Source organism: Theobroma cacao, chromosome 9, assembly GCF_053813885.1.
Source record: "Theobroma cacao isolate CCN51 chromosome 9, ASM5381388v1, whole genome shotgun sequence".
NCBI lineage: Eukaryota > Viridiplantae > Streptophyta > Magnoliopsida > Malvales > Malvaceae > Theobroma > Theobroma cacao.
This window is the reverse complement of record NC_142647.1, coordinates 1,697,350-1,720,828: the sequence shown is the minus strand read 5'-3', so window position 1 is coordinate 1,720,828 and position 23,479 is coordinate 1,697,350. Positions and strand designations below refer to the sequence as shown.

At 37.1% G+C, this 23,479-nt stretch overlaps 4 protein-coding genes across 4 annotated transcripts; 1 reads left to right on the top strand and 3 right to left on the bottom strand.

Moving 5' to 3' along the window:
• Nucleotides 1-749: 749 nt before the first annotated feature.
• Nucleotides 750-4,766, bottom strand: LOC18587872 (Calcineurin-like metallo-phosphoesterase superfamily protein). Its single transcript, XM_007011909.3, has 9 exons — nucleotides 4,072-4,766; nucleotides 3,078-3,161; nucleotides 2,886-2,920; nucleotides 2,599-2,710; nucleotides 2,071-2,159; nucleotides 1,627-1,738; nucleotides 1,343-1,473; nucleotides 1,210-1,258; nucleotides 750-1,047 (listed from the first exon to the last, which is right to left on the bottom strand). Exons 1-9 carry the CDS (start codon nucleotides 4,264-4,266, stop codon nucleotides 970-972), a joined length of 885 nt encoding a protein of 294 aa, XP_007011971.1. The 5' UTR covers nucleotides 4,267-4,766; the 3' UTR covers nucleotides 750-969.
• A 225-nt stretch (nucleotides 4,767-4,991) lies between these two features.
• ABCI1 (non-intrinsic ABC protein 10) lies at nucleotides 4,992-6,947 on the bottom strand. The gene is made up of 2 exons (XM_007011908.3): nucleotides 6,728-6,947; nucleotides 4,992-6,236 (listed from the first exon to the last, which is right to left on the bottom strand). The coding sequence occupies exon 2, from the start codon at nucleotides 6,092-6,094 to the stop codon at nucleotides 5,405-5,407; it is 690 nt and encodes a 229-aa protein (XP_007011970.1). The 5' UTR covers nucleotides 6,095-6,236; nucleotides 6,728-6,947; the 3' UTR covers nucleotides 4,992-5,404.
• A 128-nt stretch (nucleotides 6,948-7,075) lies between these two features.
• On the bottom strand, nucleotides 7,076-16,538 carry FIP1[V] (FIP1[V]-like protein). Its single transcript, XM_007011906.3, has 9 exons — nucleotides 15,494-16,538; nucleotides 13,742-13,992; nucleotides 13,358-13,484; nucleotides 13,208-13,276; nucleotides 12,952-13,089; nucleotides 12,574-12,675; nucleotides 12,132-12,472; nucleotides 9,639-11,277; nucleotides 7,076-8,351 (listed from the first exon to the last, which is right to left on the bottom strand). Exons 1-9 carry the CDS (start codon nucleotides 16,346-16,348, stop codon nucleotides 7,803-7,805), a joined length of 4,071 nt encoding a protein of 1,356 aa, XP_007011968.3. The 5' UTR covers nucleotides 16,349-16,538; the 3' UTR covers nucleotides 7,076-7,802.
• Nucleotides 16,539-19,077: 2,539 nt separating this feature from the next.
• Nucleotides 19,078-22,778, top strand: LOC18587869 (Transport protein particle (TRAPP) component). The gene is made up of 8 exons (XM_007011905.3): nucleotides 19,078-19,271; nucleotides 19,703-19,791; nucleotides 20,026-20,089; nucleotides 20,877-20,954; nucleotides 21,147-21,223; nucleotides 21,324-21,390; nucleotides 21,474-21,581; nucleotides 22,435-22,778. Exons 1-8 carry the CDS (start codon nucleotides 19,200-19,202, stop codon nucleotides 22,462-22,464), a joined length of 585 nt encoding a protein of 194 aa, XP_007011967.1. The 5' UTR covers nucleotides 19,078-19,199; the 3' UTR covers nucleotides 22,465-22,778.
• The last annotated feature ends 701 nt before the right edge of the window (nucleotides 22,779-23,479 follow it).

The window sequence follows — 23,479 nt, the reverse complement described above, 5'->3', positions numbered from 1 at the left end:
GGAAGAGAGAGAGAGAGAGAGAGAGAGAGAGAGAGTTTCCCTGTGTGTTAGTGTGGAAAGAGGGACCAAGGGCTGTTGCAGATTGAATGTTGGGGAGTGAAATCATAGGCTCCGCTATCAATCAGAGGAGGGGGGCAACCACCCTTCAGAAACCATCCACCTCCCCGAGAGCAAAGCCTCATTCTTAAACTAATGAGCCTTGTAACCCTAAATCCACCGACCCGCCTCTGCTTTTATGTTGCTCCTGTTTTTTGTTTTATTCCACATTTATCCTTCAACCCCTCCTTACAAAACAGGGTGGAAGACAGAAACAAGTGTTGATAATCCAGTCATTTCACCATTTTAGATGGTACATTGGTTGGGTATTAAAAGCTGTTCTTTTATCGACTTTTCTTCTTCAGAGTCAGAGGTCTCGATTAAATATTAGTCCTTTTTTTAGTATCAAAATCTCTTCTTTAAAAGAATTAATTTCTGGGAAATGGGGAGGGTCAGGTTTGGTAGCTGATTATCAAAGTGAAGGGAAAAAATAACAAAATAACACCTCCGCCATGGCTGCAACAGACTGGTTTCCGTGAAGAAAGAACCCAAAGAAAGGTAGCTCTTAGCCCTCACTTTAACCTCTCCCTCTTCCCTGTAATTGCAAACTTTAACTTAAATTCAGGGTATTTTTATCGCTTGGTATGCAACCTGATAGCACTGGACTATGTCTGTTAGGATCATTCAACATATTTTGAAGAGAAGAAAGAACATTTGATGACAAACAAAATTTGTCAGTGCTAATTTACAAGGAGGAACAAGCTGAACAATCACCCCAATAGAGGGTGGAGGTCTCATCAATTGAATGCCATCTACATGAACTGTTGAAAAGTTTGGGGTTAACTCAGAGAAGATCAAACAAAACTGAAAATTCTGGAAGCAGCTGAACACTGGCGTCAGAGAATTGTTGAATGTGCTTTCACCACTAGGCATTTACATGACCCCTTTGCCCCTTTCTTGGACTACAATTTTGTTCACGACCTTCCCTTCTGAGGTAACAAAGTAGGTCACCTGTCATAGAATGATAGAATGATGCATCAGCATTCAGTCATTAGATTTAGAGCTTTGACAAGAACAAAAGCAGTAAGAAGATTTAGTCATCCAATATATGATTTCAACAATGGAACATCAAACACCCATAAGTCTCTTCGACATAAATCAAATACTACTTACCATCTCCAGCAAGCTGAGTCTATGGAGAAGAAACCCATTACTCATTTCTCTGAGAAACAAAAAGACAATGAATTTCATTTCATGATGAATATTTGAAACAGAATGACATGAGGAAATTGAACAAATAACTCACTTTCTAACTAGGTATCTTCCATTGGCAGAAGGCAAATGAGAGTTCTCTTTAATCAAACCCGGGTTACCTATATAAGCAACACTATCTTGAAGGGCATAGCTAGAGCAACCTTGCTGGCTTAGGTAAAGATTCTAGAAACAAGCACAAGATTAAGAGTCAGTCCAAGCATCAAGATTACTAGCAACGTTATGTTGAAATTTATTGACTTCAAATTGATGTGGATCCCAGAGTTGTTAACTTGGGAATTGATGTTCACTCTAACACTGAACTTGAAGAAGACTAACCACTCCAAACTTCATAAATATTTGGTGTAGAGGCTCATGAATCTGCTTTACAACCATTTGCTCCTCACTCTCTTCACATGCAACCAATGGGTGGAATCCAACTACCATGCGCCTGGTTTCATCGAACATAAAACAACAATCAATACTAGGGGTGGAAATCTTTTAGCATCCAAAAATAAGGAGCTGAAGCTTAAACAGGAAACGTCAGGAAAAATCAGTACAAGTCAAGAAAATATGGACCATTTCTCGGAGTTTTAACTTCTGCAGGCTGGAACAGTTGCCAAAGAGCCAAAAATTCAAGATTTCACTAACAACCACAGGACTAACCAAATTGAAACTATATTTCAATTTAGATCTTCACAATTATCACTGGGATCAGAAACCTTGTCAATGCTTAAGTTAAGACCTAACCACAACCAGCCAGCAAGATATAGACTCATTTACCAGCTACTAATGGTGGTTTCTAGTGTCCTTGTCAGCCAATTTAACAAATTGTCCATCATGCCACTTGATGATCCCACAAGCATTGTATCCTTACAGTTTCAAAATGAGACCAAATTAGAGGGAAGAAGAAAGATTATTAATACAAATGCTTATGCTCACAAGAGAGACAAAAAATAAGTAAATTATTTCTTGACAGTATACTTCAATAAACAGAAACTGTATATTCTACAGCTAGATAGCAGTTGAACACATTCAAATTTCTGAGAGTAGCAACAAGACAGAGACATACTCCAGCATGTAGGGGGCCTCTAACCATGGCAATATCCCTATAGCCATTCTATAAGGTTTGAAACCAAGAAGTATGATAAAAATGCTATGCATTAAACGGTAGCTTAAGCAACTAAGACTGACTACTATATAACTGCCATTCTAAGGGATGGTGCAGGAAGGCTTTTCTTTTTATTCTCATCATACTTGCAGTAAATAAAGAATGATTTTAAAAGCTGGATTTGACAAACAAATATCCACCTGCAATGAAGCAGTGTTCAAACTGACAATAGCTAATGTTCTCCCATTAGGTAATTTGATTTGCTCGAGAAAGCAACCAAGTCCGTCCTGTTTAGAAACTCCAGTGGTGTACCTACAAGCATCATTATCCATCACTACTGACTGCTGCAAGGCTGACAGATAAATGAAATCATCTTATTATCTTTATAGAGCACTGGATTTCAAGACATTGCAGCAAAAATGACAACTTTTGCATATGATGCTAATGTATTCAAGTTAGAGACTTGATTGGCAAGAAGATATAATACCAGGGAACTTTCAGTAATGGAGAGAGCCTGGTCACCTGCAAAAGATATTTCTAGAGTCATTACTGGCTATGGAAACCAAGCAAAAGACAATTTGTATATTATTTTTCGAAAAGGATTCTGGCTGTATACATAGAATCTAGCGTTTATAAAGATTCAATCAGACAAGCAAGATAAAATGCAAAGAGGTCTTACATTCTGAAGGAGTGGATCACCCTCCCCAAGCTCACTAATGTTCACCACAAGCTTTACATCGTAAGCTTTCGCCACATTCTCCATCTTTATCAAGAACAAAAACTTTAGTAAATACCAGGAAATACACACTACAAATATTCTGAGGCATCCTCTGACTATGATTTGATGAAACCATATCAGATAAACAGACCAAAGATAGGAAACCAATGACAATGAGCTAACGACAATCAAGCAAATAGAATTGGAAATCAACATGAAAGAATTAAAGGTAATTTTATTTCGCTAAAACAAGAAAGCCTTAACCCCCACCCCACCGATTCAGTATCAGTATCCTATTAGACTAATTCAGCTTAGTTACTGTAAAATTCTCTTTTCCATAACCATATCAGCATATAATAAGCCAAAATATTTGTTTTCTGTTCATCCCATTACAACAATCATCAACTCCATTATCACAGGAAGTAAATGGTAGTGCTGGATTGTGTCTAAAGGAAAAGTTATATATGGTAGAGTGACTTTCCAACATAAAGCGCAAGATGGGAACTCATTTTTAGACATGCTTGCTAAACAAGGTTTTGATTGAGAGTCTATGTTAACAGCATGGTGGCAGCTTTCACTAGCAATTTTCTTTATGAATACTTTTACTTCACAATGTTTTGATATTGTAAAGCTTAGCCTAGAATTGTGGTACTCTTCATACCAGATATGTTTTGTTCGCTGGTGTTATGTATGCGTACACCAGTTATACTCTGGTTGTAGTCGGAACAGTTTGCTGTACCCTTACTGCCTTGGGCAGTTTATTAATGTAAATACCTTACTAGCTGAGCAAAAAAACAAGGAATAAATAATTAATCCGTGCCCAAATCCAAACACCAATAGACCATCCACAGGAAAAGGAGGAAGAAAAAGGCAAACGATATCAAAATTCTCCAAGGAATAGAAACTTCAAAGTGAAAACAAAATAAAAAAAGAAGAAAGAAACAGAGAAACTGACCAGTTTGAGAAGATGGTTCTGTTCTTTAAGTGGTCTAAAGCCTCCTCTAACACTGATAAAGTACAGGTCAAGAGGCCCACTATTATCGTTGTATACCAACTTTTCAGGCTGACCCAAGTTGATAACTATGTAGAGAGCAAAGCAAAGAGATAGCTGAGTAGCCAAAGTACAAAGCCATGATGTTGATCTCTTCATCTCTGGGCGCTGCAAATTTGTTTCCTTGATAGATCTATTTCTTCTAAGCGTGGGACTCCCCGTCTGAGATCCAGACAGCCACTTTTGTTTCAGCTAGACAGTTGATAAGCCTCCACATGGTGACATCACTGGTATGGGGGCCATGTTGCTGTCTTAGGAAATACCAGTCCAGTTTCCTTCCTTGTCACGACAGGAAAACTTTTAACTGACATATAGATTCATTGTCCTTTCTGATCGGAAATAAGGTTGGGTTGGTATCATGTGGCAAAACATTGGATCCTAAAAATTTCTTATTTTCTCTGTATTATTAACTATAAAAACCTCAATGGAATTCCTTTCTTTCTTTCTTTCTTTTTTCTTTTATTTCTAGTTTATAGCAATGGAATTGTTTCAAGGGATGGAATCGAAAAAGCAGGCTTGATTGTGCTAAACTAAAACCTGGCCAACTCGGATGCCATTTTGCCACTACTTGGATGGAAGTCACTTCAGCATTCCACCCAACTACAGTATGCGCCCTGCTTTTCTCTCCCTTGACAAATTGTGTTGTAACCTTTTACTACTAGTTTCTGTGATAAGTGGTGGGACATTCAAGACAGGGTTTCTAGCCAACCATGTTATTCGGATTTGAATATTTGAGCCATCAATCACAAAATGTTATTCTATTGCTGAAAAGGATGAATGGAAACAGCAGATTGCAGAGGAGAAACATAGCCTGAAAACAATCAGAGTTCAATCGGCAAGCAGGCCAGAAGCTGATTTCAGGCTATGAAATAGATTACGAGTTCAGAGATCATCGACCCACCACATAGAAGGCCCCGTTAAAGCTGTCTCAATGAGGGTCTCGTCTCCTCAAGAAGCATTGAGACCCATAGTTCAAACAAAAGACTAAATCAGAAAGCTCAATGCGCCCAAGCGCACCTGTGTTGTGTCTCGGTCTCTGTGTAGACCTATATTTCTTGCAAGATTGTACTGAATGGATGGCTTCCTAACTAGATCATTCCAGATTCTGTGTCGAGCAGTATCACTGTGGTAATGGCTTTAGCACAAGGAAAAGTTTTCTCCAAGACATTAAGAATCACCAAATATGGGAAAAAATTGGCCAAACTTGTCAGGCAATCGGAATGTTACTTGGTCTGGTTTATGCAATGTCTGAACGATCAAGCATATCTACCAAAGTCATCCTTCTAGGGAACCTTGGTGGCAACCTTAAATTCATGGCATCTTCAATATGAATTGGGAGATGTGTCGCAACAATTACAATCCCACCCTTCTTTCTATGCTCTGCAATAATGTATTCCAGCAACCTCACCCCTTCATCATCTAATGCAACTGAAGGCTCGTCTAGCAGCCAAATCGGCCGATCAATGGCAAGCAACCTTGCCAGCTGGAGCCTCTTTCGCTGGCCCATTGAAAGCATTCTTGCCTTCTCTTTTGCTAATCGTCCAAGGCCCATCAACTCCAGAGCAGGCAATGACTTACCATGCTTACCTTCAAGAATCTCAAACCACTGAACGTTGTCAAGGACGGTAAACTTTTCTTTTACAGCATCCTTGAGGGAAAGCCAATTTAGTTGAAGCTTGTACTGGTGGAATATGCCCGATTGAGTAATGTCATGACCGTTCCAAAGGATCTGACCAGCTGAAGGTCGAGAGAATCCTGCTAACATACGTAGGAAAGTGGTCTTGCCGGAGCCATTGCTGCCTGTCAACACAAGTGCTCCACCATCATGAACAGAAACATTCACATGTCGCAAGATTTGTTGGGCATTTCTCATGCAAGAGACATCATTGAGAAGGATTCTAGGGAGTGGGGGCTTCCGCAGAGACATTGAAGTTACAGAAGAAGAATATTATCCTTAAGTTTGGGATTCCGTAATAGAACTGCAAACTGTAGGACTTTGTGCAACAACGCAAACCAATGAAGATTTCACGAGAGACTCTGGTCGAGAGCAACAGACAGAACTCCTAATACTGTGGAAAAGCAAAATAACTCATGTTAGATGCTAAATAAGAAATGCCATGGTTTTCAGAGTAAACGAAAACAGCCCAAAATTTTCACTAGCTTCAATGCAGAAACTGACTTATAACATGAAAAACAAATCTCCCAGAATATTGAATTTAGCGGGAAATAAGATCAAACACTTAAAATGCAATCCCCTTTCACCAGGATCGGACTACAGAATACAGGTTGAAAACCAAGGAAAACAAACAATTGACTGTATTAAGAAAAGCACAAAGAATCCAGTCTGTCTTGTCAACAGACAATCACAGAAACAAAGATCCCGTTGATTAAAACTACGTATCGATTTAGACTGCTGAGAGTGATTTCGTAGAAGCCAATGCAAACTGAAACTTTTCTGCTCAATGCATAGCACTAACAGCAGCCAATCAAAGCAAAAAGAGAAAGAAAAAGCATACTACTGTTCATGTTAGTTACTAAAGAGAGATGGAAGAAACTTGACCGGTTTCTTCTCCCCTCAGAAAGATGTTCCGTCCCGCCGCGGCGCCTCAATTGCCATTGCCAGTGCTAAATTAAGCTTCTTATATTTCAACCGGACTGGGCTTTCAAAACCCAAATTGGTTTTTGCCTTTTCCTTTGCTCGGATCATCATTCATAGACCCACGGTTTCCAATCCACTTAAGACTCAGCACTTTAACCGCACTGGGCTAACTGACCCCAAATTTGTTTTTTCTTTCAACTACAATTCCTCTGTAAGATCAACAAGTTCATTTACGCCGACACTTTGTGATTTTGTTAATTGTTTACATTCGAATAGCAGGATTGACGGAGCACTCCCATGGAATGGAAATAACTCAAAAATTATCCCTTTTTTATCATTTCATCTAACTTCTTTCTCAAATTACAAAAGCTTTCAACACAGTGTTTAGGGCTACCCCCCCAATTGCCAAAAATGAAATGTAAGAAGAGCAAAAAAAGTGAGAAAAAACAAGGAGAAGATTGATAAAACTCTAATCAAGCTAGGGTATACAAATAATGGTTACCAACCATTCACCCATGCCACCTTCTTCAAGGTATCTTCTCTAGCCATTGCAAAGGTACCTCAAACGCTCTCACCGGTTTGAACGAATTTTTCTTCAAACACCAAAGCTATCAGAACCGAAGACTGTAAGCATCAAAACAAGTTCCTCATCTCTGATGCCGCCAACTTCTACACAAGGCCAGATGAAAGGACCCCGTTACCAAATTTTCTTTTCCTGTGTTTGACCTTCATCACAGCCCAGATTAACTAATCTGAGCAACACATCTCAATTTGACACTAAATGGAATATGTGCCACCGTTGTGACTAGTTCAATGTTACATTCTCTGGTATATACACATAGGACTGAGAAAAAGTACATGGCAGCCGCATTGTTACAGTATCCTACGACTACACTGGTACATGCCCATCCCTGGAACCCTATAGTAGCCAAATCAAAATATATGGCATGACAGGACCTTTGGGGTTCTATAAATTGAATAATCAGGGCCAGTACACGTTGCAACACAGCAAAAATGTAGGTTACTTATTCCATTATTAGTTGCTGATCCACCTTCGTTTTCGGGCCGGCCTCTCCGGTTTAATCTCTGAATCTGCAGGAGTTTCATTCTTGGCCGAAGGTAGTGCCTCGCTCTCCATCTTCTTTATTGCCAGGGCATCTTTCTCACTAGGCATTGGAAGTTTGAACCTCTCACTTCGCTTCTTCAGCTTCTCAACAGTGTCAAGGTGCCGATCCTCCAATGGTCTTATATCAGCATCCTTGATCTCTGGCTCACCAACACCTTTATCTTCGGATAAAGGATGATGGTTCTCAGCAGGCTCAATTGACTTACCACGTTCATCTGGAATTTTGTTTGATTCTGAAGATGCCACATTATTAATCTTCTCAATCTCCTTGAACTTCAAGGAAGCCGATGACTTGCTGTTGATACTGTAATCCCTCTCCTTATGACTTGTCCAACGTTCCAATTTGGAGCGCCCTCGCTTCGACTCTTGCTGTTCATCATCTGAAGAAGCATCTTCTTTATGTTTTCTGGAAGAGTTATAGTGCGCTGGGTTCTCGTTCTTCTCACCACTTTTCAAGCCCTAACCAACGCAAAAGGTAATAATAATAATGATAATAACAATTATTATTGTTATAACTATAATGACAACATTAATAGGTGAGTTCTGCAGCAGGACAACTCCAGCATTTAATTAAGAAGGGATCACAAAGTTAACCTACCTAAATTACATTTGAATACGCTATGTCTTTATAATGGCACAGGAAAAGTCCAAAAACCAAAGTGTTAACCATAAGTGTTAAGTTCAAAATTCAACTTTCCTTCGTGTTCAAATTAGATCATGTTATCTGAAATCAAGCTTATTGTCAATGATAACTCATTGTTTTCTTTTAGAATTACAACCTTTACATATTAAAATGAACGGTTAAAATAAGAGTAATTTTGTCTACACAGTCAAAGAAGTTTTAACAAGGAATCCTTCCCCTCCAAATCCCCCTGATTTGGAGTGCTTAAAAAAAATAAAAGTTGAAAGGTCTTCCCCCATCCCCTCCCCTCAATCCAAACAAAGCCTTAATGCCAAACCAATAACAATACAAAATTCATACCCAAACAGCAGGACTTTAAAGAATTCACTTTGCAAGCCTCAAAAATGATCGAGATCATGACAGCCAAATATTAAGCTAAAAAAAGAAGTTACTAATAAAATAAATAGAAATTCATGTCCAACAGTGGCAGGCTTTATAAACAGCAGTAAATTATTGATAGCATCCAAATCACACCAAGTTTGACAGGAGATAATGAGTTTGTTATTAAACATTGCTTCCTGAAACTTTTGCCCAAACTGATTGAATGATCATAGAAATTGAGATGGCTGGTGTGTTCTTGCTGGAGCATTTTAAAAAAAAAATTGAAAAGACAATATCTAATGACCAGGATGATAAGATTGATCTCATCATGAGACTAACACCCTCAGTATATCCTCAGCAAATGCTTAAGACCAGGAAAAAAAATAACTGCACCCATGATAGGTATCTACCCTAACAACAAATCCTATCTGCTTGGCAAAAAGATTCATGAATTAGGTGCTTTTAATTACTCTCAATCTTAAAGTAAATGTCTGGACCCGAGAATTCTGCTAGTAGCCACACACAGTCCTCTAAACTCTTAAAAGATATATATTGACGAAAGAAGATATTTCAACCAAAGACATCAATGATCAAGTAATCAAAACCAGAATCTCTAATTTTGAAGAAACTGCATCAACTTTATATAAGTATGCACATGTATTGGCTCGTTTCCAGAAAATTGCTGTGGTATTTTTCTCCTTATTACTAAAGAAACATTATGTCCTTGAGTCTATGAAACATACCGTTTCATTGTTCTGACCACTTAAATCTTCTTGATTTCTCTTGGCAGAACCCAAAGTGATTGGATCTCCACCTTCAGATTCTCTATCCTTCCTAGTGTTTTCTTTATGTTTCTTCTCCCCTCTTTGGCTATCTGAAGCATTGGCAGCATGGTCATTCCGAGTGCTTGACCTTTCCTGCCTGGATCTTCTCTCCTCATTGCCAAATTGGTGTCCGCGTGCATAAGAATCTTCACGCCCTCTATGGCGTGAGAAACTTTCATCATCATTCCGTTCCCTTCTCTTCACCTGTTCACTGTGACGTACTGTCTCTTTGAGTTGGTATTCTTTTTCAGAACCTTTATATTCATCCTTTGCCCTGGTATGGGCAACCCATGCTTTGTCTTCTGAACCACGGCCACTCCTCACAATACCTCGTACTTCTTCTCTCTCCCGTTTTGGTAAACTTTCATCATGGGATTGCTTTAGCCTATGCCATTCATCCCTCTCTCGCTGCCTCTCAACCCTCTCTCTGTGCAACCAGACCTCATCTTTATGCCGAACTGAATGATGTTCATCAAAATTGTCTCTAATTCTTGGTCGCTCATTTCTCTTACGCTGGTCTGTAATTTCATCCCTTTCTCGCTTCCTGCGACTGCTGCTGGATTCTCTGTGACCATGCAAGATTTCCTCTTTGTCTGCATGGTCCCTTCTCAGATATTCCTCATCTTTCCTTCTTTTGCTTTGGTAATCATCCGCTGCTTCATACCTACTCTTCAAATTATCATCTCTTTCCCTATGTCTAGCACTGACATCCTTATCATGATGAACTTTAAAACTGCCATTATCCAACTGTTTTCTAGAATGCGGATAATCATCTTTGTCACTCCTCTCACTTTCTCGAATCTTAGCCCTGTTCCTAGAACCCATTTCATCATCACGCTCTCTCTTCCTTAAGTCCTCAGTTCTACTTTTTCTATTGTAAAGATCATCTTCTCTCCGTTGCCAAGTACCATCAGGGTTGTCACGCTCCCTTCGCCTATCAAAACCCTCTGCTTTAGTGTGCAAATTATGTGACAAGCTAGCATCAAAGTCCCTAAGAGGATAAGAATCCTCCCCTGGTTTACCTACCATGCGATTTCTTTCAATCTCATGTCTCCCCTCTCGATCTTTTCTCCGGAAATTCTGATCATGTTCATCAAGATGCTTCTTGACAATTCCCATGCGGGACAAACGTCCACCTTGAACAACTTCCTCTTCAGCACCATCTCGCCACTTCTGATAATCTCTGCTGCTGCCAGATCTTGCTTTGCTGTTTTCACTACTTCTTGCAGCCCTAGAATCCTCATCATCATCAAGTTCTTGAAGCATCCGTTGCTCCCCATGGGAACTTCTTTTTTCATTTTTCATGGGATTAGGAGAATTCTCAACTTCATGGGTCTCATTTATCTGTTCATCCTTTTCTGTAACAGGGTTTCCATCAGCCGGGTCAAGCTCATCATCAACATCATCTTTACGCTCCACACTTATCTCCCTGGCATCAGGAGATTTAGCATCCATGCTTTCAACAGATTCTTCCTTCTGGGCATCACTGAACTTCTCACGTCTACCTTGAATAGGTGTCATGCGAGGGGATCTCTCGTGTGCTCTTCCCTGTTGATGCCTGTTTGGAGAAGAGGGTTAGTGGTATTTATACATGCAGTTGTAATATTACCACCTCAATAATGAACTAAAACATCAAGCTAACAGCAACCCTAAAAATAACCAAAGACAATTAAGTAAGAAATCCTAGATCAAAGTCACAACCAACCTTTCAAACCAAATTGTATCTCTCACTATCAAATTATGAAATGATCATGAAGGCTGGAATTCATTATGAGCTCAGCAAAAGATACAAAATAAATAATGATAACAATGACCGGAGTTCATTCCCCTTCACAGCCAAACATTCAAGAAAGTAATCCATCTGCTTAAAGAAAACAAACCATGATGAAAACTGCTACAGCTAAGTTACGAAAGGCAAAAGTATCTCTATCAATTAGACCTATATGGTACAAGAAATAAAGAACTGCTACCAACTTCATCAATTTTCACCACAGCCATTTTGGTTCACATTTATTTTCTCTGCTTCAGATAAACAGGAAACTAACACATCATCATTTCATTTTAGATGACTCCCGAAATCCGTAAAGTTCCTTCATGCTTCTCAAGGCACATGAATTCTTAACAGAGCAACTAATATATCTCTTTCACTATAGAGTGTTTCTCCACGAAAATGAATTATCAATTTATCACAACTACGTCATTTCTTTAGCATGCATTTATTTTTCTAATTGAAAGATGCCAAGGAAAAAGTGTACAATTGAGATCTACACAACCAGTACAAGCAAGTGTAGGATCATGTTTGAGGTGGACCAGTGCTTCACCTCTCTACTTGAAGAAGCGTAGTATCACCAAAAAAGGTAACAACATACATGATATTAGACAACACTATATTGATTCGAGGTGGCTTCATACCTTTCATCACAAGGGCTACTAAAGTTTCCACTAGAATACATAGGACTCTGACCCCTAGATCCAGGACCATATGGAAGTGATGCTTCTGCAGGGAAGGGCAAAATCCCATCTTCAGGCTCATTACTCTGAACAGAGTTCAGAGTCCTCCTTCCAACTACCTCCCTCTTTTGACTATTATAAGCATCTGGAAAACCATCAAAATATTCAGCATCTTCACGTGCAACATCAGCTTCAGATGCAAGATCTCCTCTAAGATCCCCTCTTGGCAGATCATTTTCTGTTTGGTCTACAACAACATTGCCTATGGAGGAATCATCGTCTAAAGTGTCCTGACAGACAATCTGTTTACAAAATTATGAGTTCAACTATATTGGATAAGTAACACATAGATACTAAATAAGACTTAGGCTAAGCGCAATCCAAACAAGATTTGACTGGTAACCTCAATAATTGCATCTGAATCACGGATACGAGGTGGCCGAGTATCAATGGATGGGAGGCGTTCACCATAACCACCCTCCACCTGTATTGCTCTCCCAGTTGGCTGGTACAATAAATAAAAAATGGTAAATTATCAAACAGATAAAAAAATAGCAAAAAAGGTCTTATATGGAAATGGAGTTGTCTATTACACTCATAATGAAATAGTTACTTGATATTGGAGAGCAAGCGAAGAGAGGATACAGACACAGGTCATGGCATATCTCAAGTACCAAGATATATATTTCCAGGCAAAATATAAATATGGTTAAAGAATCTACATCTAACAGGATGGTTTTTATAATTATGCTTTTCTGTAAAACTGGCGACTGAAGCTTACTACTGGTGGTCGCACTCGAGCAGTTCCTTTTGTCACGTCATGTTGTCCACCATCTGACTTTGCAAGATTAGCAGCATCTGCTGGAACCTCTTGCCCAGTTGCTGCTGCCAATTCTGGAGGCAAATCCGGATCATAATCCTAAAAGAAAGCAAGACAATTATAACATTAATAGCAATAGCAGAACCAATGCCATCAACCTATGCACTTAACTGTTACACAGAAACATTTTCTCAGATATGCGTAAACACCTAATTACCTGCTCTGTTCGCCCACTTTCATAAACACGAATTTTGCTTTGCATGGTCGTCTCCAAGCGGTGTTGTTCCTACAAGATTTTAAAATCCAAACTTCTTAGACCTTAGTTCCCACAAGAAAGAAATAAGATATCATTAAAGCTAATAATTACCAGTTGTTTGCAATAATCTTTCCAGCTCTCCTCATTAAGACCAAAGTTGAAGAAGTCAGAGAGATCTACACCAGGATATTTCCATGGCTTTTCCTCAAAACTATCAATGTCAACATCAAATATAGTCCTGAAATCACATAGGGATTAAACAAAAATTGGTCAGGTGAAACCAAACAATGAAATTACAAGAGTTTGGACATGATATTAGAAGAATGAAACATAACAAAGTTTGACAGAAGCCAATAGGCATCCTGCAACAAGCAATTTGTCTCCATTTTCAGCTTCTACAAGCCAAAATAAAATGGATTTAATACATTGTGCACAAAATTCACACTACCAACTAACATTAAGTAATAACACAATTATTGAAAACTGAGCAATTACTTGTGAGAAGGAAGCGTGAATTCCAGCCCACCACCAAAACCTCGCCCCGCCATATTGTTACCCCAACCAGGCATTCCAAAACTAGTATGGAAACCTTTTTGCATGGGAGGAGCAGCTTTCATTCCAGGTGGCCTCCAATCACCTCTACCACGACCAGACATAGCACCCATGAGTGGACGAACCTGACCCGGAGCTCCTCCAGGACCACCTGTAGTGGCTCCAGGCATTGGTGCTGCACCAGGTCTTACGTACTGCATGTAGCAGAAAACAGATCAAAATATAAATCAGAAACCAAAGTGAACAAGCAGCATAAGCCCCATAATAAAAGAAATGCTACGATCATCCAGCAATGCAATTTTTTCCCTTCTGCTATAAAAATTTACAGTTTACAACAGATGACCAGAACCTTGACATATATGCAGCTTCTTAAAATCAACTTTCCATTGGATATCACATTCCAGACTAAGGTCAACTTTTGCATCACATTAGAAAGGAAATACTAACAACCATTAAGATTTAAGTAAAAGAGACTGCTAAATCAAAATTTCTTAAGCCAAATCAAAACAAAAAATCCACTCTATAGCATGCAACAAGACAATATACAAATCAAGAAACAAGAATATCAGAGGATACACTGATCATAACACAGAGCTAACAGCTCATAAAGTCATTGACAAGGAAGAAGTTGCACCACATACGTGTGCAACCAAAATGTCGATTACAATAACAAATTTCAAGCTGGAAAAAACTTATACTCTGTAATGCAACCAATGAAAAAGTATAGGTAAATCTAATCAACTGCTGCTTGAAAATGGTTGGGAACAAGTGTGAAGAGAAACATATTTTCACCAAGGTTAGCAGTTAATCTTGCGTTTTGAGAAACAAAAAACTTTGTGTGTTCAAGTTACAGAGTATAATGTTACTCTCTACAGTTTCATCCAGTGTACCAATAGGTTTGCGTCCACTTTTTCTTTGCAGAAGTATCTGGATTTGCTTTTGTCCACAAATTACTTGACACACAAATAAACAAATAGTTCTAAACATAATTGTGCATCTTCAACAGCTCCTACAGAGAATTGTTGCTGCAGGTGACACATGAAAGACCAACAGCCATATCTTCACAGATTACATTAAAAAAGCATTAACTGTAGTTGCAGTTATATACCTTATCCGCAAAGGTTTTACTATTGACATTTGACACCATTAACTAACGTGCCCCAGAACATTTTGAAAATCAAAACGTATGACCAAAACCCTTTTTTTAAGTTGTCATGTTCAAGTTTAGGATAAGAAGAAAGATGAATCAAATAATTCTTGCTTACAAGTCAGTATTGCATTAGCCAACAATAAGTGGAAAAGGTTTGACCCTTGGAATAAGTGAGGTTTCTAGCGAAGCAAAAAAACCAGCATGTTACTGTTGATAGATGTAACTCTGAGCCTACACAAGCATCATTGGAGGTAAGGTTTTATGTTTTAAGGATACCCATAATGATTTCTGAGTACAACATTATGATCTTCGATATTCAAAAATAATATCAAAATGAAAAACCATAGCAATATACTCCCCACTCAGGGGGAAAAAAAGAAAAAACTGTTATTCATCATTTCATTCTGTACAAAGTTTACAAACCAACAACTATACTAAATCCTAATCATTCATCACACAATTGGGGCATATGACAAACAGAAACCCTATTTTCGCCCAAATGTTTCCAAATTGTTTGATTCAACAACACATGTTAACACACTGACCTTAAACTGAGAATGAAACGGATGGTACCCATGATTGCTGTACCCAACTTTTGGCGGAACCACACTTCCTCCTCCGCTGGCTCCACCGCCAACCTTCCCTGCTTCTCCGCCTTCTTTCCTCTCCCCATCAGCCACCTGCCCTCCTTCTTCTCCCCATTCCTGCTCCTCCACCCCTTGGTTTGCATCTCCATCAGCCACTATCACGAGTGCGTCCCCATCTTCGTCGTCGTCTTCCCCCATCATTCCTCCTCTTTCCATAGCCATCGGGCCGTGGTTGTTGTCGTTTAACACTATCTGTAGATCATCTTCACTGTCACTATCCCAATCATCCCCTTCTCCTTCGGCTTCCGCTTCACCCTCTCGAATTCCGTTATCGTTTCCGTTATTGTTCCTTACAGAATCTTCCTGGCAAACCGATTCGGTTAGACCCGGGATTATCGGGTCATCTGAGCCGACATCCTCAATTCCATTACTACCCCCCTCTTCAATATCAAATTTAACGTCTTTGCCATCGTTTGCTTCTTGTTTAGAATCCAGAACCATTGGTTTGGGAGCTGAATCGCGTCTAGGGATCGAATCCGGAACAACAGCAGCAGCAGCTGGAGGAAGAGAAGGAGATTTAAAAGGAGCTAGGGTTTGGGTAGCGGGAATTTGACGTGAACCTCCGAAGAGGGAGATGTCATCCTCTTGGGATTGAACGTTGAGATCGATCGGACGGTGGACATTTGAGGGCGTCGGGGAAGGCTGGTGGTGTTGCGGAGCAGCGGACGCCGTCGCCGATGATGTCGTGGAAGTTGATGAGAAAGGCTTGAGAACGTCCGTGTACAGATCTCCGAACTCATCCTCGTCTTCCATCGGAATTCGCTAAAAGAGAAATACGGGGAGGCCGAGACAGCAAAAGTGAGAAACAGAGAAAAGAAGGGGACGAGAGAGTTAGGGAAAGGGTTTTGATTGCGTTTGTTTGTTAAATGTTGGCGTGCTTCTGCTTTTGTAAGAGAAGAGGCTTCATTTTAACCTTGTTACATTGGGTTTTTCTTCTGACGTCTACCTGTCTTTTCTTCACTCCCTTTTCCTTTTATCCCCTTCTATGGTATTTTGATGATTAGAAGGGGAATTTCGGTCCATAGATATTAAATTTATAAATAATGCATTTTAACATCTAATAAACATGTCTTTTAAATTTAAAATATAAATTTTCACACACAAAATAATTATAATTAAATTAAATAAATCAACCTAATTCAATGATAATTAAAAAAATAAATATGAATTATAAAACTTTTTTATAATGAATGTCAATTTTTACAAGCATGGTCAACGTAAATCGATTTACTATAACATATAAGATGATTTAATGTGTATGTGTATGTTTTTTTATATTTTTTAATTTTGAGAGATGAAGATTATTAATGTAAAAATCAATTTCAATGCTTTAATTGAATTATGAGTTATGTTTTGAAGTGATTAATTAAAAGCATAATATTCAAATAAGTATTTAAAAAATTCAAATAACCTTTTATTTTTTTATATCAAATTAGCATATTACGATATCATTAATTATGATATGTCAATATTTCATATTATCATCAATTATAATATGTTCGCATGTTATATGGTATAAAATGACGAATGACATTTTGACTAATTCAATTACTAATTATAAGAGCTTATTTAACTTAAAATAAAAATATATGAATTTATTTAGCTTAAAATAAAAGTATAGAGGTTTGATAATATAATAAAAGTATACAAAATTATTTGAAATTTATTAAATAGTTTAAAAGATTTATTAGTTATTATGCCTTAATTAAAAGTAATTCAATCAAAAATAAATAAGTAAAATGTATCAGTAACTCTATTGTTTTGAATTTTTGCCTATCTCTAGAATACCAATTGAATATACATTCAGTTTGGTAAGTTGCATTCAAGTGGGAGATTCACCTTTAGCGTAGAAATGGCTTGTGCTTTTTTGTTGTAGGAAAACATGTACAACATTTATAGCTAGCACCCAAGGTTTATGACACTACATAAAAGCTAGTAATTGGTTCCAAATATCAAAGTGCAATATGATTCATGCGTATCTTATATTTTCATTTTTTTTTTTCATTTATTATTTTATGATTTTTCTATATATAAATATATTTGATGAATTAAAATTAGTTCATCATGGCAATTGTTGAACACAAAGCTATAAAAATTAAGAATAACAAAGTTAATCTCAAGTTCAAATTGCAAATTACAAAAAAAAAAGTGAATGGAAATTATAAAGGAATCAAAAGAAACATCTAGAATCAATCTCGATTGAAAATAATTGAATTTAGAGTTAAAATAAAGATTGAATTTGATAGATTCATGTATTCGATAAATGATAATTATATGTGAAAATACACACCCATATTTATTTTAGGATAAAATATTATGATATTTAAAGTTTTGATTATAATTTCACACGAGTTCATTAGTATTCGAAATGAATCATCTACTAAAAAAAATATTTTTCACTAGACATATAAGTCCAGTCATTAATCAACCATTAATGTTTATGTTAGTTTGATACATAGTAATATTTTCTCAGGTAATTTTATTTTTTATTAATTTTAAAAATTACTATACTATATAAATTATAATTTTTCATTTATAAATTTTTTTCTCTCCAATTCAAAAATAACAAAAAATTTCTCTAGGGCATGTTGCATTGGGGCCATACTCCCTTAGAAGTGTCAACCGTAGGGGAGTATGACCTTAGATCACACTCCATTAGGAAGATCTGATTAGATATGACGTTCCACAATCAAATCTGCTTGCAGAGTGGTCAATTGGTATAAAGGAGTGTCGTTAATCAGTATGAGAAAAAAAATAGTGAAAAAAGTAAAAAGAAAAAAAATATTTTAGATATTTCATGTTTTTTTGTTGTTTACACGTTTAAGGTGAATTATTTATTTTGAATACTAATAAATCTGTATAAAATTGTAACTAAAATTAAAAAAATAAAGATATTTTACCCTTACTGTTAACATGATAATTCAATTGTATAAAAAAAACAAATATCAAGATACTTTCATAATATTTGTTTTAATAGCGTGTCATATGTTTATCAAAAAAAAAATTTAAGAGAGAAGTGGTGATTCAAATGTAAATCCATATACTTCGAATGAGTATTTAACTTTAGACTACTCTTTCCATTTTAAATTAAATGTTCAGTTTTTAAACTATATAACAATTTAAAGAAAGAGTATTTTACTTATTACTTTACAAAATTTATTAGTCAAGTGATGTAAAAAGCTAGCTGTCCAAACTAAAACTAGTATTTTAATAAAATATAATATTGAAAAAATAATTTTTATTTTAAAATATGAATATTATTTTAAAATATTTAAAAACACATAATAAGATGAATATTCAAACTGATATTTTTAATACTTTAATACAATAATAAACTTATTAGTATTTTTTTTAAAGCTTGGAAATTAAAAAAAAAAAGAAAAAGGGAGGATAAGAGGGGGGGGGGGGGGGGGGGGAGGAACGCGTGGGCGCGTGTGTGTTCGATGGGGAGGAAAAACCAACTAGACCGGCGGTTCAAAACGGGCTTGCGTTGTGAAGTGCACACGCATAGTCGCGCTCGGTGCTCTCATAGCTCATAGCTGATTCATTTTTCCTGCGATTTCTCAGCAGCCAAACAGAAAAAAAAATTTCCTTCCAGTAGAAAATGATCGGAGTCGGGAAGATCAAGCAATACTCTAACGTCCTCGACAAGCCCCTCAGCAAGGGCAAACAAGAGGTTTCTCCTCTCCCTCTCTATTTTCTTCTTCTTCTTCTTCTTATGTTTGGATTCCTGCGAAAATGTAGCAAAATACGATGTAAAATTTAAATTAGGGAGTTACAATTTTTTGTTCCTGTTATTTTAGATAAAACTCTATATTCAGCTTCTTAGCAAGCAAGCTGAGTTTCAAATATTTTCGATCTTTACTTTTTTTTTTGTTGCAATATTTGAGATCTAACTGTTTTATTTCTTTTAAATAGTATTATTTTCTCATTGAACTATTTGAATTGGACATTAGTTGACAAGTTCTGACCCAATCACACAAATTAGGCACAAACTCAAACTAACCGAATCAACAATAGCTTTGATTGGGGATTATTTTTTTTCAAATTGGAGTCAAATTCCAAACTATACTTTTGCATTAATGGATGGTTGTGCTTTCATTGCAGGTTAGCTTGAGTGCATTTGCATTCTTGTTTTCGGAGCTTGTTCAGTACAATCAAACACAGGTTGATAACATTGCCGAATTAGAAAGAAGGTAGTGATATTTTTACCTTTGATATATCTTGCTTGAATCTTTCCATTGGCAACCGATGTGTACTTGAGACTAGATTATTTATTGAAGCATCCAATGACAATGAATAAATGAAAGAAAAAGTAGAACAAAGAGCTCCTTATGTTTAATTATATGCAAATTTTTTTACAATGCTTAGTTCAGTCGGTGGTTCTTCTAGTGTGAATGAATCTAATATTATTCATGGGAATGGATCAGGCTGGAGGATGCAGGGTATGCAGTTGGAGCTCGAGTTCTTGAACTTTTGTGCCATAGGGATAAGGTACAGCACATTCACAGATTATACTTGAGATGAGACTTCAATAGCAATAAGGTTCTCCTGTTTAATCTTCATTACTGTTCTTGAGGTATCACTTGCAAGCTAGCATCTAACTTTTTAACGTAGAGTTTTAATTCTGCTAATTAGGTGAGAAGGTTATGATGTAATACAAGTCTGCCAGTCTTACTCACCTTATATGCTTGGTGGTGGTATCTGAATTAAATTTGCTTTCATTTTGTGTATCTTGATTTGGCAATGTGTTTGCAATGATGTGTGCTCATTTGTATGAATATGTGTATTCTTCCATGATGTCAACTTAGGGGTGTAATTGAGCCAATCTAGTGTCAGGCTCAAGCTCGGTCGAGTTTTACTTTAGGTGCTCGTGCTTGGCTTGAAAAATAATTGAGCTACTAGAACTTGACTCAATAAGGCTCAATTATGATTAATTTATATAAAAGCTTGAAACTCAACAGCTCAAGTTCAATATAAAACTCAAATAAAAATTAAAATATGTAAATAAATATTATATTTTATTTATATATGTATTAATATTAAAAAATTTAAAAAATTCAAAAGCTCGATAAGACTCAGAGCCACTTTAGTTGAGTATTGCAAAGCTTGAACTTGGCTCAACTCGTTTCTCAAGTAGCCCAAGCTCAAGCTCAGCTCGACAATGAACGAGTCGAACTCATGTACTCATCGAGTTGAGCCTAGTAGCTCACAAATAGCTTGACTTGTTTACATCCATATGTCAGCGCCAGTACTAAACTTATGTTCTTTTATGCCACAGGGAAATAGGAGGGAGACTCGATTGTTGGGTATTTTATCTTTTGTGCACAGCACTGTCTGGAAGGTGTTATTTGGAAAGGTAAGCCTGCAATCTTGTCTATTGGTGCAACGGTTGAAAGTTTGTTGATATTGTCAAACAGATTTGTGTATTTTCCTATAAGCCAATAGGCACGGCAACTCTAGCTGGCTAACATTTTCAACATGTGCTTAAAATCAGTGTAGCCTCCAATAAAGTACATCTCTGACCTGCTCCTTTTTCGTACTATGTTAGGTGGCTGACTCGCTTGAGAAGGGCACTGAACATGAAGACGAATACATGATCAGTGAGAAGGAACTCCTTGTGAACAAGTTATGCATTGCCCACCACTTATCACTTATAATGACGTTGCTTCAGGTAGCTAGATCTGTAGTTTAGATTAATAACCAACTGGTCTGTATTTCATTGTAGGTTTATTTCAATTCCAAAAGACATGGGGACTTTTAATTGTGGGGCATTTGTTGCTGGAATAGTGAGGGTAAGTGCTTCATTAATTTTTTTGTATGAAATGACTGATCTGGTGGATGAAAGCTCTTATAGACTCCTTTTGTTGGTTGGAAGGGTGTTTTGGATAGTGCAGGATTTCCAGCGGTGGTAACAGCTCATTTTGTACCTATGGAGGGACAGCAAAGACCTCGAACAACTATTTTGATAAAGTTTGCTGAAGAGGTGGGCACTACTCTTATGCTCTTGCATCATATTGCCTCCTTAAACAAAGTCTGGTGTGCCCAAGTTCAGTTGTCCCATTTGATAAAAAGTATTGATGCTTGGTATTATGTTTGTGATTCATTCAATGATGTCTAGCTTACCTGTCTCTGAGTTTGTTTTGGACTGGGATGATTATAAACTCAGTTTATTCTTATGGTTAGATCTCTACAGTATCAAAAGAAACATTTTCACTATTTTAGATTTAATTATTGAACAACTCGCTTACCAAAAAATAATTATGAACTACTGGTAGAGGCTCAAAAAGTGTAGTTCTAATAGAAGAGAGTTGCTTGGGATGTGAAAAAAAAATTTAAGTAGAAAATTTAGGGCTTGGTTTTGAACTCTTATTACAATATATACAATATATTTGAGTTCCCATTCTCTGAGCAATATTCAGCTGGTCATGCAAGTTTCTTTTTCTTTAACTTTTCAAAAACTTTTGGCACTGCTGTTGTCTTTTCACACTAACATATTTCTATACCTATCATCATCATCATCATCACCATAACAGCATGGAAGGGGAAAAAGTCCACATATGTTCTATTATATTTGTGAAGAAGGCTTTAAAAGCCCAAAGAGCAACATGTAGCTTGCATCAGAATATGGTATTTTTGCTTCTATGTAGCATAGCATATTGACTTATTGTAGTGTGGATTACATGCATATTACTGAAGAAGGCATCTCCAGTTAGTTCTAAGTTAATGGTGGCTGCATCATAAACTAACATTTTAATGTTTTCCCTGGGAATAGATTCTTATGTTCCGGCTGTTGCTAAAAACTTGATTCAAACCTGCTCCCTTTTTTCCTTAACCAGGTATTGCAAAGAGAAGCGAGGTTAGGTTGATTGCTATGCCTGGGTTATCTTTGAGTTGTCCATGTTCTGCTACACTGGGAATGGAACAATGAACTTCTGCTGGTTTGTTAATCTAACGAGGATTTCACCTGCCAATCACAGTGGCAAATCTATATTCCTCTCTCTGATTAATGATGGTTGTGTATTATTCTTTATGGCATCGTGGGTACTGATATGATAGCAAAAGATTATTGCAAGTGCAGTTGATGTAAAGTAAATGTCATCATTACTGTTAAGTTTTGTGTTAATATGAACTGAAATGGATTATTACTGAGGAGAATACGATTTGAAGGATTTGTTGCTGACTGATCCCTCCATTGAATGTAAGAGGGTGAGAATATCGCTTTACTACGGGCATCATATTACTACAGATTGTGGAACATCATATTACCACAGTGACAAACACCCTGCATCTCTTCATCTCTCTTATTTGCCACAAACCTCAGCTGCACCTGGCCTTGTTGCCGGAGATCGTTGCTGGAAAAACGCCTCACTTTTATCCTTTTCTCTGCCCCCCTCAACTGAAGCATTTTTCTCTCTCAAACATGTTACCTAAAATGGAAAACTCATCTGTGGAGCATGAGACGGAGAACCAAAAGGGAGCTTAGAGACAAAATTAAGGAAGCAACCACCCCGTACGTGAAGAAGCAAGAATGAATATACATTTATTTCATCTTCATATTTTTTTCTGATGGTTCAATTCTCTCTTCTTTTTTTCCATTTATGGTTTTGATTCTTTCTTTTCTTTTTCTTCTGTTAATTATGGAGATTATTATTATGTTGGTAAGGTTTCTCTCTTCTAATTATGGAAATTTGTTAGAGGTATTTGGCACTCCCCAAATTCATAACATAAACTAAAAAATAAATAAAAACAAGAAGAGACAAAAAAGAAATTGTAAATGGAAATCGAAAAATTAAAGGGACAACTAAATGTGCTGGAGTCCATGGGAGGTGGTAATGGTAAGGGATCGGAATGCAGAAATGAGGCGGGACATGGAAGAAGAAT